We start from the raw sequence: 17,382 nt of genomic DNA, 5'->3' as shown, positions 1-17,382 counted from the left end.
CACATGTTTTCAGAGACACGTACAGAAAGAAAATAGCCCGGGAAGAAGGAGGCACAGCTGCTACAAGTGGGAAGAACCACTTGGCCCCCTTCACTGGGACCTTTGAACTCCCTTGGAACGCCAGGGAGTCCAACATGCTGGACCTTCCAGCCTCTCTCGCCTGGGACTGCCTGCCTGGCCCCAAGAGAAGATTCTGCAAGCTCAGAACAGGCAAGAGGTGGAGATAAAAGGTTTGGGGTTATACTACAAGCCTCCTGTTGGGAATGCTTTGATTTGGATTCCTGCATTGAGCAGGGGGTTGGACTCGATGGCCTTACAGACCCCTTCCAACTCTACTCTTCTGTGATTCTATTATCTTCTCCAACGTGGCCAGGTGAGCAGATGCTTCTCACCAACACCCTTGGCACAAACCCTAGAGTATGTTCAACTGCAGGTGAGGCTGGCTTCTGGAATGACAAAATTCACCAAGCATAGCGTAGGTATGGCAGCGGAATGCAGTTTGGTCAGGATTCTAACATGAACTTACCTAAAGCTCTGCTATCCTGCAAAATGCATTATAAGGTGCTTGCAAAAGATGTGAATATTAAGAGACATTCATGAACTGATGTAGGAATCTGTTTGGATTAAAACGAAAGACTGACAGATCCATTCATCCCTAGTCTGGAGAAGGCCAGGCCGCCCAACATCTCCTCTCAGCTCTGAACGACTCCCTGTACAAGTTCTGTGAAACACAAGAGGCCGTACATTTTGGCCCCAGCAAAGTTGCTCCAATCGCAGCAGGTTTGGGGCTAGACTTGCCAAAGAAGAGAGTGCGCAAAGTGCAGTCACAGACTTCAGGGTCTTCACTTTGGGATGCCAGGCTAGGGAGTGGCCAAGACACAGTCTGTTGTGGGCTGCCAACTGGAGCCATTTTTAAGCCCTTACGCTCTGCTTCCTAGAACTAGCCATCCAGTTACATTTTAGAAAAGTCATTTTCCATTCTTTGATTACTGAACAGTTCAAAGCTGCCTCATGCCTGGTTAAGTAGGCCAGAGAGAAACCATAGAAATAACACAGAAAAAGCGGTACCAGTCACATAATTTAGTTCTGAATACTTGCTTTTCACATTTAAGAACGCAAGAGCCCTGCTGAATCAAGCCAGTGGCCCATCTAGTCCAGCATCCTGTTCTCTCAGTGACCAACCAGGTGCCTCTTCTGGGAAGCCCAGAAGCAGCCCTGAGCGCAAGAGCCCTCTCCCACCTCCCCGCAGTGTCCAGCAACTGGTGTTCAGAAGCATGCTGCCTCAATCAGAGCTTGGAAAAGTTACTTTTTTGAACTACAACTCCCATCAGCATGTCCACTGGACTGGGCTGATGGGAGTTGTAGTTCAAAAAAGTAACTTTTCCAAGCTCTGCCTTTGACCATAGAGCATAGCTATTGTGGCTAGTAGCCAATGATAGCCTTTATCCTGATGAATTATGCTGATGAATTTTCATGAGGATTCTTTTAAAAAATAAATTGCTGCAGCAATGTTGTTGTTGTTATGTCCCTTCACGTCGATTTCGACTTATGGCGACCCTCTGAATCAGCGACCTCCAAGAGCATCTGTCATGGACCACCCTGTTCAGATCTTGTAAGTTCAGGTCTGTGGCTTCCTTGATGGAATCAACCCATCTCTTGTTCGGCCTTCCTCTTTTTCTACTCCCTTCCATTTTTCCCATCATTATTCTTTTTTCTAATGAATCGTGTCTTCTCATTAAGTGTCCAAAGTATGATATCCTCAGTTTCATCATTTTAGCTTCTAGTGATAGTTCTGGTTTGATTTGTTCTAAACCAAATTTAAGATAAGAAAAATGAGATGCTGAGAAAACTGAAACTGACAGATCATTCCATCCCTACATGGTACCCGGTGCTAGGCCTACTCAGAGTAGGCCCATTGAAATTACAGAACATGACTAACATAGGTCCATTAATTTCAATGGGTCTACTCCAAGTACAACTTAGCTGGATGCAGCCCATAATAGGAATCTTTTATGTGTATAGTCCACAACATTCCTTACAAAGAAATACATGGCAGTTATTATTATTATTAAACCACTACAAAAGTTCATGTTCAAGGTGTTAAGAAATAAAGACAACCCATTAAAAAAAACCCAACAATTTGCAGGGTGAATGTCACACAGTACCTAGAAGTAGCGCAGGGCTCACCAACACCCTTTAGCAAAAGTGATCACTTAAGGCGGAAATATTTTAAGGGCTACTAGCGATGCTGTGTGCTATATTATCCCAGAGATGTCCACGCTCCCAGGATCTCTTGCAATTCCTCAGAGAGCTCTGTGGTGCAGATCTTGGATCATATACTGTGGTCGGGGTTGGGGGCAGTCTTTAAAAATCATCCCTTCCGGAGGGGACATCCCGCAAAGGGGGACTGCCAGCGAGATGGCTGGGTCCTTTTCCAGCTTCCGATAAGATGGGCATGGCCCAGCTTACTTTCCTACACTTGCAGAAGTCCCTATATGTAGTCAGACGCACACACTCAGGGTACAACATGCCATGCCGGATTCATGCCCAAACTAAGTAAGCTATTGCTTAGAGCCTCAGATTCCAAGGAGCCTCTAAATACTTTTTTAAACTAAACTTCACATTTTACATAATCGGTTAAAAAAAACGCTTATTGCAAGATATGTTTTTGTTCTCATCCTCACCTAGAACATGCAAGTATAAAACTTTATTATTTCTATTTCCACTGTCCTTTCTGTTAGAACAATGCACATTTTTGATAATGCTATGGGGCCTCTTAAACCTGTTCCACACTATTCCAGTTACAGAGAAGAGCTCCCATAGCAGACATGGGGTCCTGATCCCATGGAACAACAAGAGGGGGGCTTTAACCCTTTGCCCCAGGGCAATACCAATCTGGGTGTTATTTACTTAATGAATAGATAGATACACACACAACTACACAGCATCGCATCTCTTTTGGCCCCTACAGGTGTGGGGGGAAACTAAAAAGGTGCAAGAGGCAGAGTGCTTTGTAAATGGCACTTTTCTCCTTCAACGCATGGAGAGCATAGATAGCCTTTGAGACAATTTGAGAGACCAGCTAGGCTGAGCGGAAGTGGCTATCCAGTCCAAGGTCACCCTGAGAGTTTTATGACCAATAGAGGATTTGAACTCAGGGTCTTCCGGGTCCTAGCCTGACACTTTACCCACTGCACCATCGGCAGGCTTCCCAGGCCGTGCAAGCGAGCACAGAACAGAAACACAAAACCATAAGTGCCGCTGCGCCAAACATCCAAAGAATGGCGTCTGCTCATAACCCTAATATGTTCGGAACGAGGAGTTCTCGCCTGCCCTGCCTGGCCCAGCCTCCCTTTGCTCAGCCCTGTTCCCAACTGGTCTATGCAGCACCCAAACATGTTGGCTTGGTACTTGCACCTGTCTCCCTTGCTGCACACATACATGCATGCAAGGCAGGCATGCACACACAACACATTTGTACAGACAATCTGGAAGCACACAACTCGGCCCTGTCGCTGAAACAGGTTTGACCCTGGGAATCGGATAGCTATTCCCAGCTCGTCCGTGGAAGCACTGGTTAGGTGTGCAATTAATAAAGTTTTAAGAATAATGTGCTTTATCTTCTACACCCCATTTTTTTAAAAAAGAAAAAAAATTATTACAACTCTAAAGCTGACACTCTAGGGTGTTTAGTCTTAATTCTAAGCATACGTACTTGGGAGCAAATCCTCTGAAAATCAATGGCGACTTTCTAACATGGTTAGGAGGGCTTTTCACCCTGGAGACTTAAAAGTGACTACTTCTACTTAAGCAATTCTGTGATGCAAATGTTAAACCTCAAATCATCTCAAAAAGTGCAGCCCTCCATGAACCAGCCACATGTGGCAAAACACAAGGGCTGCAGGCTCAGAAAGGGGCCTCTTAGTCTCTTGCACATATAATATACAACAGGAAACGTTTTGGACCCATGGCAGAATAGCAAGAATGTACATCCTTTGGAGACAGGGCTGAAGACACGGATCCAACATTTCCAGAAATTAAAGACTCTGTGGGAGGCAGCATGGTGGGTGACAGCAGGCCACACAATCCAGAACCCACGAGACTCACTGAACTTTTGGCAAGTAGAGCTCATCCCATTCAGGTAGGTACACCTAACACTAACACCACTGAATGTTCCGCTACAGAATTAGACACATTTATTACATTTGCAACCTAACACTCTTGCAAGATGCGCAGGGCGGTGTTTAGTTTCTCAACCACCATATAAGGGAGATTAGTCTGTTTATAAATCCTGACTATTTCCTTTTAATGGAAACGTGATTAAGAAATTTTGGAAAGGTTTTTCCTCTATCACTGGTTAAGGAGATTGTTGCAGTGAATTTGGAGATGAACCCTCAAAACATGCTTGTTTAAGCAATCTGCAGGGTTCTGTTGGAAAATATGCCATTTTAACTTGATAATGGCAGCAAGTATGATAGAAGGAACTTAAAAAGAGCCCTGGTGCCCGTACCAAAGGCCTATCTAGCCCCACATTCAGTTTCCCCATAGAGGCCAATCACAACCCTTTTGGAAGGCCACAAGCAGCACATCAGCACTCTTCCTGCCTGTGATTCCCAGCAACTGGTATTTAGCAGTAGACTGCCTCTAAACCTGGAGGTTCCACACAGTCTTAGCCTCCAGCAAAATCTAGAAGCAAACAGAAACTGTCAAATGGATGAGTGGCTGGAAAAAAATTAGTATATAACACTAACGAAACAAAAAACAGCTTTTAAACAAATGTGGGGTTAAAAAGGCCAATTAATTACTAGAAAAGGGGAGGCCATTCATAGCGTATTGAAAGACAATTAAGAAACTGGATCCAGTTCAGGAAGGCATGGCAATGAGGCTTTAAAAAAAAGTATGTTGTGCTTAAAAAAAAAAAGATCATGGCAAACATATTTATTTATATTTTCATGCCAGGATTCTAAGTGTAGAAACTGAATTTTATTTCTGAATACACCATGTATTTTAAAGGATCCATGGAGTCAGAAACCTAAAGGCTGGCCAGGGAAGGAGATTAGTTTCTATGGCATGATGGATGTGCTCGCAGATTTGTGGCTAACCCCTGAAGGTCAAGAATACCAAGATGTAAAAAGGGAAACAGATCTCCAAAGATTCAACAGATATAAGTCCGGAAGCCAGAGCAGGGATTTTAAAATGGGATTCAAGTTCAGACTAAAACCTGGAGCAGATTCCACTGGCACGGAGCCACCAGCCACCATGGCACTCTACCACACTGCCATCCTTACAGGAGCATCCCGGAGGATGAGCAGAAAGAGCCAGCTGCGCCTATCAGAGTGCTTCTATGTGTATATCAGACACAGCCTCTGTAATAACAGTAAATAATGCATGCCTTTCCCATTGCACCAGGACAAGAGCTTTATTTCCTTAAAATTGGTTCAAAAGGTTTAGATCCCATTCAACATCCACCTCAGAGAGCCAGTGTGGTGTAGTGGTTAGAGTGTTGGACTCCGACCTGGGAGACCAGGGTTCGAATCCCCGCACAGCCATGAAGCTCCCTGGGTGACCTTGGGCCAGTCGCTGCCTCTCAGCCTCAGAGGAAGGCAATGGTAAAACCCCCTCTGAATGCCGCTTACCATGAAAACCCTATTCCTAGGGTTGCCATAAGTCAGGATTGACTTGAAGGCAGTCCATTTCCATTTTTCAAACATCCATCTTAACCATGCTGCCCTCATACCACTGTAACACAGATGTAAACCTCATCTTAATCACAGCAGTAAGCTTGCTCCAGCATAAACATAGTCCTAGAATTGGCATTGGGACAAGGTGACCAGAGAGAAAGAGAGAGTGCGCATGCAGCCAGGCACCAGCAGGAATGTCTGCCCTCGGCTTCACATACAGCACTTAAAGTACACACATTAAGGGTGGAGACAGACTTAATGTTCTGCCGGTTCCAGTGCATCTCCATCCCTCTTTTCTGAAAACGGAGACACACGATGCTAGTCAAACCCCGGGCGTTTCTAGTGGAAACACCCTGCATTGGTATTCTATACACCCCAACTCTTTACAGGATCTATTCCACCTGGCACATGCCCCATTACGGCAATCTGACTCTAAGCCTTCAAACTCCAGTTTGGGTTATCGCAGGGGCAGAGGAAGAATCCCAAAAGTGGTGTTTTTACACGCACCCCACCCAAGCTTTAGAATCCAGAAGGGGGATTTGTTTTCACAAAACAATCATCACCCAAGCTTTAGAAAAGATTAGGGCAGGCTTCAAGGTGAGAGGAGAGAAAGCGATTAATTCTAGAGGAATGGAAAGGCCTTGCTCTCAGTCTCTACCTTAATGTCAGGAGGGAGATAGCCCGTACGCATGTCCATGCACTGGAAACACAATGGTTATACCACTCCCTCCTTCCCCAGGACTCCAAGCAAAAAATAACAACCTTAGAACAATTTCAAGATCGTCTCATGGCAGGTCCTTCCCACAGTAAAATATTTGAAAATTAAGGCATCCAGTATTACACATCCTCACCACTTTGTCAGTACAAGTCACATGTAGCATAAGAAGCCGCCATAAGCCATGCCACACCTACTGGGCTATGTGGATCAACTGAAGTTCCTACACTTGCTTGCAGTACATTCCTAAAAGTTTATATAAATATAATTGACCGCATACGCATACAGAGACACAACAAGCTGCCCTAGGCCTCTTAAAAGCATTTAATTTTTCATCAGACGGGGAACACGCTGTAAACCAGCACTGGCTACCACCAAAGCCAGATATACATGGCAGTCATTAATTCTCCATATGGGAAGTGTAAATTGAGGGCACTGTCTCACTTCCATCACTTTCTTCCTCCTTTTCCTGCTGAAATGCATACACACAAAAAAAACCCCTTCTTGTTCAGCCTGCATCTTTTTTAGAAGCATAAACCTCTGAAAGAAAGTTCAAATCACAGCATCTCTTGACCAGACTATGAGGAGCATCCATCCCAGCAGCTACAGAGTATCCAATTCATGGTTCACAGAAGCTAGCAACAGACAAGACGTAGTTTTAAGCCTGCCAAGATGACATAATTTGGTTTTAAAGATCCTCTTTATCCTCTCTCCAGAACTTGCTCATGTCAACAGTATTTCATGAATCAAAAATTACTTTGCTTGATTAACTTCATTAACCAATAACCAGAATCTCTAACATACAAGCACAAGAACTTGAGCTTGGCACAAATATATATTCGCCTGCTTGGGTTGCAACCTAGCAAAATGTGATCCTGTTGAAATTAAGAAAGCCAAACATACACAGTTTAAAACCACTCACCACTGCAATCTTAAACACAGTTAGTTGGAAATAAATGCCATTTAAACCAGTCAGCCTACTTGTGATTACATATGGTTAAAGTGAGGCTGCACACTGCATTGATTTCTGTTATCATTGGAAGAAGCATAATATCTGTGTTTGGAGAACTGGCATAAACAGCTGAATTTAAAGACAAACATACAGAGGCAACACCCTGAAGGGGAGAGATGACCTCACCATCAAGAAGGATCGGAGGGCATTAAAAATCCTAACTGGAGAGAGGAATCTGAGTGTCAGCGCCTTCGGGAGGACCTGTATAAAGAAAAGAAATTTTTAAAAAGAGACCTTTACCATGCAACCTATACATGTATACTCAGAAGCAAGCCCATTGGGTTCAGCAGAGTTTACTCACAGGTAGGGAGAAGAAATCCAATTCAGTTCACATCTGAAGGCGAATCTATCAAATTCGCGCTTTCTGAAACAATACGAGAACCAAAACAGCCATCCTTCAAAATTCACACTTACTCTAATTTTGCGATACAGTTCACAAACCAATTTTACAAAAATGCCTATGTTAGGGGAAAGCAAGCATAAAAATGAATGTATTAATGAAAACATACAAAAATGCATTGTGTTGGAGAATATCGCTTGCAAAAAAATTGCATGTTAGACAAAACAGTTTAACACCCTAAAATACTGAAGACTTTTCATGAGGATTTTAAAAAAATTGCAAACTGTTGCATAAATATGGAGAACTGAATTTAAGATTAAGAAACTGAGAGAACCACAATCGACAGATCCTTCCTTCCCAACTCACAGGTAAGTGGGTATAGGATTGCAGGTTTGAATCATTGAACACAAACCCTACTCACTTGGAAGGACTTGCACAGGTCAAAAAACTTTTAACAATGAAAAGTATCTGATTCTGAATGAAAAAAGACGCAGCAGGACTGTTCCAGAATGCCACTTTTCCAACCTAGCCATGTTGAAACTGGCAACTTTAATTGGATGGTACAGGTGCTACAGGGTGATGTGGAAGCTGGAAGACTGGCCATCAACTGGGGAGACCCAGGTTCAAAGCCCCGCTCAACCATTAAGCTCTCGGAGAGACCTTGAATCAGCCTCACCTACTCTCACAATACTCTTACAAGGATCAAGATGGGACCCACATTTGCCAACCTTGAGCTCTTTGGACAAAGGAGGAGATTAAAATTAAATATTATAATATCAGTACTTTTAAATTAACCCATTAAGCCATCAGCAAATAGGACATAAAAAGCAAAGTCTAGAGATGTGTCCACACAATCTCATTTCCTCTGCACCCAGGGTATTCTCACCGCTGGTGTGGGAACTGATGTACACCACATCTATCCTGTATCTAATCCTGTTGTTCATTAGGGCATGCTGGTGTTGTTGCATTTCCCCCAAAACCAGCTTCGATCCGAATGGACAGAGCGGCCTCATTGCATTTGAAGCCAGTAACATGTACACAGCCTAAATTCTGTATCCCAACAAGCCTGTTCTATTGTATCCCGCCCTGGTTAGCTTTGTCAGTGATAAGACAATTTTAAAATACAATAAGCCAACAAGCAATGTCACTACTAAGTTAGGAAGGGGCCATAGTTCCGTGATGGAAAGCCTGATTTGCATGCACAAGGTCCCACATTCAATCCCTGGGATCCCCAATTAGGAAGGCCAGAGAGCAAGTGAGAGGAAAGGCTCTTCCAGAGACCCTCAGAGCCTCTGAAGTGGCAATGTTCAGCCAGACTGCCTGACCCCATATAAGGCAACTTCCAATGTTCATCATTATTAGTATTGTGGTGTAGTGGTTAAGGTGCTGGACTACCACCTGGGAGACCAGGGTTCGAATCCCCACACAGCCATGAAGCTCACTGGGTGACCTTGGGCCAGTCATTGCCTCTCAGCCTCAGAGGAAGGCAATGGTAAAAACCCCTCTGAAAACCCTATTCAGAGGGTCACCATAAGTTGGGATCGACTTGAAGGCAGTCCACTCCATTCAAAAAGCTGGAAAACTCTGACACAAGCTGTTCAATTTAAGTAAAGAAGTAGCAGTAAATCTTACAAATGAACAGGGACAAAGAAAAAGACTATTTTAAAAAACAAATTCAGTGTTTACGCCTGTTACCCTCTTCCGACCGCGTAAGGATGGCACAGAAAACACAAACAGGGATACCCGTTAGAATCTTAGGAATCATCAAAACACAATACTATTTCAGAATTATGGGTTACGTACCATTTGTTACATATTAATAAAGATATATTTAAAACACAACCTCTTATAAAGTTTACATGCATAGTGAGAGAGAAACAGAGTTAAACCAAGGAGTGCAAAGGGTGATTTCCCACAAACATACACAAAAATCAGAGGCATGTTTTTAAAAAAGCTACAGAAACAAAGGATGAAACTCTCAGTGGGATTGCCCAGTGAAAGATTTCAAAATGAAGAAACAATCCCTTAATTTGTTATGGAGAAAATCTTAATCGCCTGGGATTTTTAAATTTAGGGAAAGAGAGGGTTGGAAAACAATGGATTATACTGTCTTCCAACAATATAAATATAATAACAACAATAATAACTTCTTGTATAATGTGAGTGTATCAGAGAACAATTTGCTCAGCAGGTGTTAATGAAAAAGGAATTCTTTCCCATACAACACCTACAGAACTTATGCCACCAGACACTGCGATAGTCACTAGTATGTTAATTAAAAAGAAACAAATACAGTGAAAACAAGGGCAATATAATTTGCCGGCGGCTACGAAGCACAACAGCAAAAATGCAAGTTTCATTTTCAGGGACAAGTTGTCTACATCGTCTAAGTGCCAGAGATGTAGAAAAATGTGGATGTTCCCCTCATGCCCAGCTGGTAAACATCATGGAGGCATTTGACTCACCGCTGTGCTATCCATAGCCAAAATTCTGAACTAAGTGGACCAATGGCCTGACTCCACCCAGAAATTCTTAGGTAAGGAAAAGGGTTGATTTGGAGTTTTTTGTTTGTTTTTAGAAAGGACACACCCTTAAAAGATATAGGAGACTCGGCAACTATATTCTTTTGTTCACTTCAAGTTGGGACATCAGAAGAACCAGAATTATGCCCCCAAACAGAAGGGTCACACAACACCCTGCATTGTGTGTGTGTGAGGGGGGGGGAACTGGACAGAGAGTGCAACCACCACAACTTTCGGAAGTCTGCATTTAAAGACAGAAGTCTTTTGGCTGTAGCTCACATTCACCTGGTGCCAAAATCTTTGGACCTTTGAAATGCCTGCCACTTGACCGGTTGGAAATGGTCAGATGCACCTTACAGTTCACCAATACTCCCCTTGCCTTTATTTAGTTATTGTCTGATCTGATGCTACTTTTTGAAGAAAAACCCAAGAACAGAGGTGGGGAGATGGAGAGGACTTCATGCAGGGAAGAAAGGGTGGATCACACAAGCATGAGCTACCTGCTTGGGGTCTAGACCAGTATCTCAAGACAGCACAAAATGAAAGAAGGTCATTGCCCCAGGTGCAAAGAAAAGCCAGAAGCAGAGCCAGGATAGGGTTAAAAGCCAGAGAGGGGTGAACAAGGAAAAATAAAGAGAGGGAATTATAATTCCTCCAGATCAGATTCTCACTCCCAAACCATCAGTCTTCTCCATCACTGCACTGTTCAGTGTGGTGAATGTTGCACCTCTTCAGATCAGATTCTATGTCAGCATCGCAATCCGTTTGCTTCTCCAGAAATGTCTCCATAGCCTAGGCGAGGCTCCTACGAAATCATCAAAGCAACTAGTCTTCCGCCCCCCGCCAACCCGTCGGGTCACATCAATATCTGCTCAAACAACAGGAACGCCAATGGATTTGGTGTTGAGTGGAGTTGCGCACTGCAAAAAAAAAGCTTATCACAGTACTAAGGGAAGGCAGGCAGCCGTAAAAGCAGATTAAGATGCAGTCCATAGTTCTATAATAATCAGGAAAAAAAGGCTCTTACCGTACCACTATATATATATGGATCTATCAAATCATAGTTCCAAGGAAGCAGACAACAATTTGCCATTAGCTTCAGAAAGGACGTAGAACTACACTCCACACCACAAAGCTCTCTAGAGATCAAGCTTCTAGACCCCAAACTTCCAATATATTTCAGCAACACTGGACAACTTTTCACACACTGTGAATCACACTTTTCCTTCTCTTCCCACTATATACAGGACGAAAGCAAAATGGTGCTGAGGGCAACCTAGTGAAGACAGCCACACCAGAAATTGGTTTTTAAAAGCTGGGCAAGTGAGAAAGAATAGCAAGGGAGAGGGAGGGGGAAGAGAGAGGTGCCAAAACTTGGCAAACAAAGGATAAAACTAGTACAAGGGGAAGGGCAAAGGCAAGAGATTGTGGAAGAGATTGGTACCATCTCTCAAATGAAAACACAGTCTAATTGCATGCAATACTTAACCAGACAAAACTATCTAAAAAAAACAACAGTGCCCAAACTCAAGCTGATTTCTCCACTTCCACCATTATTATTTTTAAAATAACTTAAAAAGCAGCCAAGAGGTTGCTGGCTCTTTGCTACTCTACTCACCCGTGCTTGGTCTTCACCCAAGAGTGGGAGTTAAACTCTAATTTGATCACATTCAGCCAAAGAGCAGGGAAGCTACATTCAGACTTTTTCGGGAGTTTGGAGAGCAAGAAATCCTGCAGAGTTCAAACCTCAGGTCTCTTTTATTGAGGACAGCTGGCCCAAGGCCCTAGAAGAAGCTGGTGGAAGTCCATATAAATCCCAGGGCAATCCCTCTAGGATCATGTCCCACTGGAAAAGATGTTTCTAGAAACCCCAATATCAACCAAGTCACAAGAAGGCTCTGGGAGGACACAGGAGACCTTTTTCCTGGTGGGGTGAGGCTAAAAGAAGGGAAGAAGGCATAAGCAAATTCCCCCCTCCAAATAGAAAAGGAGGCAAAAAATGGTTTGGGGATTTGGTAAGCTTATGTCATTTAAGCGTGCCCCCTGCATCACTGGAATTCGTTTGGGTTTTTACGTGAAAAAATTCATGTGAAACTGTTTTAACACAAGAAACAGGTTCAGGTTGAGCAACTGCTTTTTCTAAAAAGCTTTTTAAAAAACAGATTTAAGGACCTACTCCTGTTTCCAACTTCCCCAGTTTAAAAAATTCACTTTCTTAAAACTTGAACCAACCTTCCCCCCCTTCTTTTCTCACCCACAAAAAGACGTTATGTGGGGTGATTTAAAAAGAGAACATAAAGCCTTAGAAGCTGGAATAGGAAATAAGGCGATTTCTTACCATCTAAAATAAAAGTCAGGAAGGCTACACTACGCATTCCGTTATAAAAACAGCCAGCCAGGAAAGTGGTTAATAAGAGCTCTGATGAACTGGGAACAGAAGATGATGCATTCAGTTTCTCTTCTGATCAAAACATTTCATTTGGAATCATAAAAAGGAGGGATGGCAGCTCATAAGAAACGTGAATTTTTAGATCCAGTATGAACAAGTCACTCTCCCCAAAAAAGAAAATAAAATCAAACTGGCACATTCCATATATAGCCTGATTCGTATATTGTAATGTAAACCTGTAAAATAGTCAGCCAAAAATTTACCCCAAAACCCATTTTAAAAAAAATATTTTAAATGTATGGTGTTCTATAATTTAATATAATAAATTTCCAGTAGCATTGCAAATATATGTTTGCAATTGTAAGCTGAAAGCAGTTTAGAAGACAAGACTATAATTTCTTTCCCTAAAAATTTTGCCACCCAAATAATAAATATTGCAAAGAAAAAAAGACACACGTGAGCGGAGAATCTGGTTGTTTTGAAGGGTAAGCACTGTAATTTGTAACAGAGCTCTAAGAAATCAGAAAATCAAAAGAAAAAACCTGTGGTTTTTTTGACACTGTGCTAATCAGAACAGATTTTGAAATGGAAGGTCTTTGAATTTAAGGGAAGTTAATATCATTTTCTAAATTCTTGAATTTCTTTCATAGGTCAGAAGTGCAGATCCCCCACACACACCACCCAGCTCTCTGAACTCATCCGATTCTCTTGCAGAGAGTGTAAAAAAACTGGCAGAGGAAATAGTCATTTTCTTCCTACAATAACCCCCAAACACACGGAATGTGCAAAGATGATCAAAGAACTTGGGAAAACTAGAAAAGGCAAGACAAAGAAATATATGTCTAAAGAGATTTATTTTTGTTTTGTAGCAAATGAAAGCTAGAAGGTTATTTTTGCACGGATGCCTGAACAGAAAGAGAAACAATTCATGACAGACAAACAAAAAATATATCTATATATATAAATATTAAGTTGGTTTGAGGTTGCAACAGCCTGCATGGCTCAAGAGCAGGATGTGGGGGGGAAATTAAGAACTGTATTGAAGCTCTAGAGATGAAATTGGTTGTAGCAGTGTTTAAAAACCACAGAAATTGAAAGGTCATTTAAAATGCCTTGCACCTAAAAATGCACCAGTTTCCAAAATTCCACAAATTGTGCCAGGTTTCTGAGAAATACTCATATGCTTTAAGATCCTTATTCCGGAGAGTTCTCTTTTTAAACAAACAACTCTAAAAAAATAACTCAGCTGTGAATCAGTTAAGCCTTCACCCAAAAGCATAATTGCAAGATTTTTGCTTATATTATTAATTTTTCGCAATAAATAAAGTGTGCATTTTATAAATCAAGGTTCAAACCGTATTTTGTTTCCTTGGAATTTAATAAATAATTTTGGTGCATAGTATTAGTCATATTATTACATAGCAGCCAACAGATTGCAGTTCATATATTACTCTATTGCCTTTCAAATTGTCTCAGGAGTGTTTACTTTCCACCTCCCCAATATTGTTTTAAACAGCATAGATAATTTTAAATCTCTATAAAACAAACAGCATTATTTAATCCAACTGATTACTGTATATAGTGCATTCGGCGTTGCCAACATCGTTAAATTAATTCTTATATTATTTGCATGCTACTACATACAAACTTTCATTAAGACTCATGTTTGTTTTTGTTTTTTTCCTTTTAAAGTCACCAAGCAAATGAAGGCTGGAGAAAATAAGGTTTAGGGGAGGGGGGGGAGGAGAGGAACTAAAAGCTACTTATGTACAAGTGGACGCTTTAAATAAGTTAAGTGTGGCTCAGTTCCCCCTTTGCTTGCTTGTCCTTTAAATAAAAAAACACACAGACAAAAATGAAGGAAAAACGAGAGAGGTAAAAAGGAAAATTAACCCAGCCCCTTCTTTGAGAGGCCAAGTCCGCCTGCCCCTCTCCTTCCCCCTTGAAAGCTTCCAGCGTCTGGCAGGTCATTTTTCCATTAGAAGGGAGAAGAAATCATCACCTCGCAAAATCCATTTTTTTAAGACTTTTGAGTTCTTGTTTACGATGTACCCAAAAAGAAGAGGGGAGGGAGAGCGCTGTGGACCAAGAAATGGACATGGGGGAAAGTATGGAAAGGCGGCGGGGGGGGGGCAAAGAACAACTGGTTCTTGGTTCCCCTCATCTGTTGTAGTAAGGGAAGGGGGGGGGAGAGAAATCCCATACATGTCCGGCATGCAGGAATGCTGAAAGAGGCCCAGAGGCGGCGGCCCGTTCGAAGGGCTCCTGAGGCCCCTGCCGCGCTTCCCGTGGAGAGGACGGGACTTGCCTGCTCCAGCGCTCTCGTTTGGCTTATAATGGGGGGGGGAGGCGCGAAGAAAAAGAAGAGGCCAAAGTTCCCTCGCTGACCTTGGAGGGGGAAAGCGGCTCTCCGGGGCGCGTCCCTTTCCGCAGCGAGTTCCGTCTCTGGCTCCTCGATGGGGCGGATGGGCAGTGAGGCGCGGGAAGGCGAGGGTCCCGGCTCGCTTCTTTTCCGAGCGTCACCAAAGAAGGACCGAAGGGGATATAAAGGAGAGTCAGTCCATCAGAAAGGGGGGAGCCGGAGGGGTCAAGTCTGCTCTTGTACATAGTAAAAGGCAGGAACGGAGTCAGTGCAAGGAAGGCGCTGGGGGGGGTCTCTCTTTCTTCTTTCCCTCCCCCTCTCGGTCCATTTCAGTTCTGGCGTTCCCCCGTCGCAGGGAAGCAACCTCCGTCCACCAAGAAAACCAAACCGACGCCGAAACCTCGGGGGCCGCGCCTCGCCTCTTCTCTTATGTACAACTTTTCTCGCTCTGAAAAAGTTTGCTGTCTTTTTGGGAAGGGGGGGGGTGAGAGAAGGTGAATCCATCAGAACCTGCTCCGCCGCCCTTCACATGAAAAAGTCGGCGGCGCCGGCGGGGGGCTTGCCGGGCCCGGCGCTGGGCCCCTGCGCGGGCGAGGGGTCCCTGGCAGCGGCGGCGGCGAAGCTGCGACTAGCCAGCTTCTCGTACTTCTCCTTGTAGAGGTCGCGCTCCTTGGCCAGGCGGGCGACCTCGGCCTTAAGCTGTTCCACCTGGCCCTGGAGCTGGCACTTCTCGTTCTCCAGGATGTGCCGCTGCTGGACGCGCTTGTAGCGGCAGGACTGGGCGTAGCCGCGGTTCTTGAGGGTCCGCCGCTTCTGCTTCAGGCGGATGACCTCCTCCTTGCTGAAGCCGCGCAGCTGCCGGTTGAGCTCCCGCACCGACATGGAGACCAGCTGGTCGTCGGAGAAGCGGTCCTCCAGGCGCAGGTGGTGCGGGTGGTGGTGGTGGCCGCCTGGGGGGTGGTGGTGGTGGCCCGAGGGGGCCAGCTCCTCGCCGGGGAACTGCTGCCCCCGGAAGCCCTCGTAGCCGCCCTGGTGGTGATGGTGGTGGTGATGGTGGTGGTGGTGGGGATGGTGCGGGTTGCCGATCAGGGCCTCCACCGCGTCCTCGGGGGTCAGGTTCAGCGCCTCCGGATTGAGGTGGTGCTGGTAGTTGGACATCCAGTAGAGGTCCTCCAGCTGCGTCTTGCCCGCTGCGCCCCCGGGGTTGCCCCCGCCAACGCCGCCCGGGTGGTTGAGGCCCGGGGGCGCCTGCCCGCCGGGACTGGGCGCGCAGAAGCTGGGCGAGGAAGGCACCGAGGAGCAGGGCGTGCTGATGGGCGTTGACGACAGAGAGCCCGGGGGCGGCAGGCGGTGGCAGAACCTCTCCGCCTCCGCCGGCTCCTTCTTCACCTCGAATTTCATCAGGTCGAAGTCGTTGACGTACTCGATGGCCAGCGGGCTGGTGGGCAAGTCCGCCGCGCTCATGGCCAGCTCCGAGGCCATCTCAGAGCACAGAGGGCCGCCGCTGCCGGCCCCCGAGCTCGCGGCGCTCCCGCAGGAGGGCTGGCTCGACGGCTGCGCGTGGAGCCTGGAGGCGCACGGGCCGCCGCCGCCGCCGCAGCAGCGGACGGAGGGCGCGTGTGGAACTCTGCCTGTGTCCCCTGGCCGCGTCTCTCTGCGACAGGAGTCTTCCGACGGCTAAGAGAGCCAACCCGCCGGAGAAGTTGGAGCAGCAAGAAAAGTTGCGGCTCTCAGCGGTGCAGCGAGAGAAAGCGGCAGTCGCGAGGCGGCCGAGGGCAGCCGTCGGGGTGGGAAGCTGGAGAGACCGCTGCACCCGCGAGGAAGTCCGGCCGGCCGGGAGCAGGCAGGGGTCCCACTTGCCCCACCAGCCAGCCAGCCGCAGAACCCCCCTCCCGCTGGCCTCGGTGGTCCGCTGCAAAGCCGCGTTCGGCGTCTTCCCCTGCCTGCCCTCTCCTCGGCTGGCTTGGCGGTTGACACTTCAGGTCCCAGCAGGAAAGCGGCGGCGCGGCGGCAAAAGAGGGGCGGGCTGCGGACGGGCGAGCGCCCCCCTTTCCCCCTGCAAGTGGGGGGCGTCTTGGCCCTGCCAACCGCGCGCCCCCGCCTCTTCCCGCGCCCCCTCCTCCGCGCGAGGGCCCCGAGCGCCTCCGCCGCCTCCCCCCTTTGCGCGTAACTGAAGTGCTGAATGGAGCATTCTGGCTTTTATCAGGAGCAGCGCCAGGCCCCGCCTGCCGAGGCGGGGGCAGCCTCCTCCCTGCCTATAACAAGCCAGGGCTGCCGGGGCAATTTGCCTATCCCTATAGCAACCCCAGGGCCCAGCTGTCAGTCTCTGGCGGGAACAGCTGGAAGCCAAGAGAAAGGGGG

The 17,382-nt window shown here is 45.9% G+C and overlaps 1 protein-coding gene across 4 annotated transcripts in view; it reads right to left on the bottom strand.

Annotated features, from left to right (window-relative positions):
- MAFA (MAF bZIP transcription factor A) overlaps positions 1 to 17,168 on the bottom strand; it is a 72,860-nt gene extending 55,692 nt beyond the window's left edge. The window contains exons 1-4 of one of the 4 annotated variants that reach the window (XM_061607108.1): positions 15,048 to 17,168; positions 7,710 to 7,772; positions 7,535 to 7,609; positions 1,430 to 1,807 (exon numbers count right to left, since the gene is read on the bottom strand). In XM_061607108.1, the coding sequence (XP_061463092.1) occupies positions 15,547 to 16,503 (957 nt within the window). In that variant the 5' untranslated portion in view covers positions 16,504 to 17,168 and the 3' untranslated portion in view covers positions 1,430 to 1,807; positions 7,535 to 7,609; positions 7,710 to 7,772; positions 15,048 to 15,546. Of the gene's footprint in view, positions 1 to 1,429; positions 1,808 to 7,534; positions 7,610 to 7,709; positions 7,773 to 15,047 lie in introns of those variants that run through there. The other 3 variants (XM_061607109.1, XM_061607111.1, XM_061607110.1) reach the window with 3 other exon arrangements.
- Between the last annotated feature and the right edge of the window lie 214 nt (positions 17,169 to 17,382).

This window comes from Rhineura floridana, chromosome 1 (assembly GCF_030035675.1).
Source record: "Rhineura floridana isolate rRhiFlo1 chromosome 1, rRhiFlo1.hap2, whole genome shotgun sequence".
NCBI classification, from domain to species: domain Eukaryota; kingdom Metazoa; phylum Chordata; class Lepidosauria; order Squamata; family Rhineuridae; genus Rhineura; species Rhineura floridana.
The sequence above is the reverse complement of the archived record's forward strand: the minus strand, read 5'-3'. Positions and strand labels throughout refer to the sequence as shown.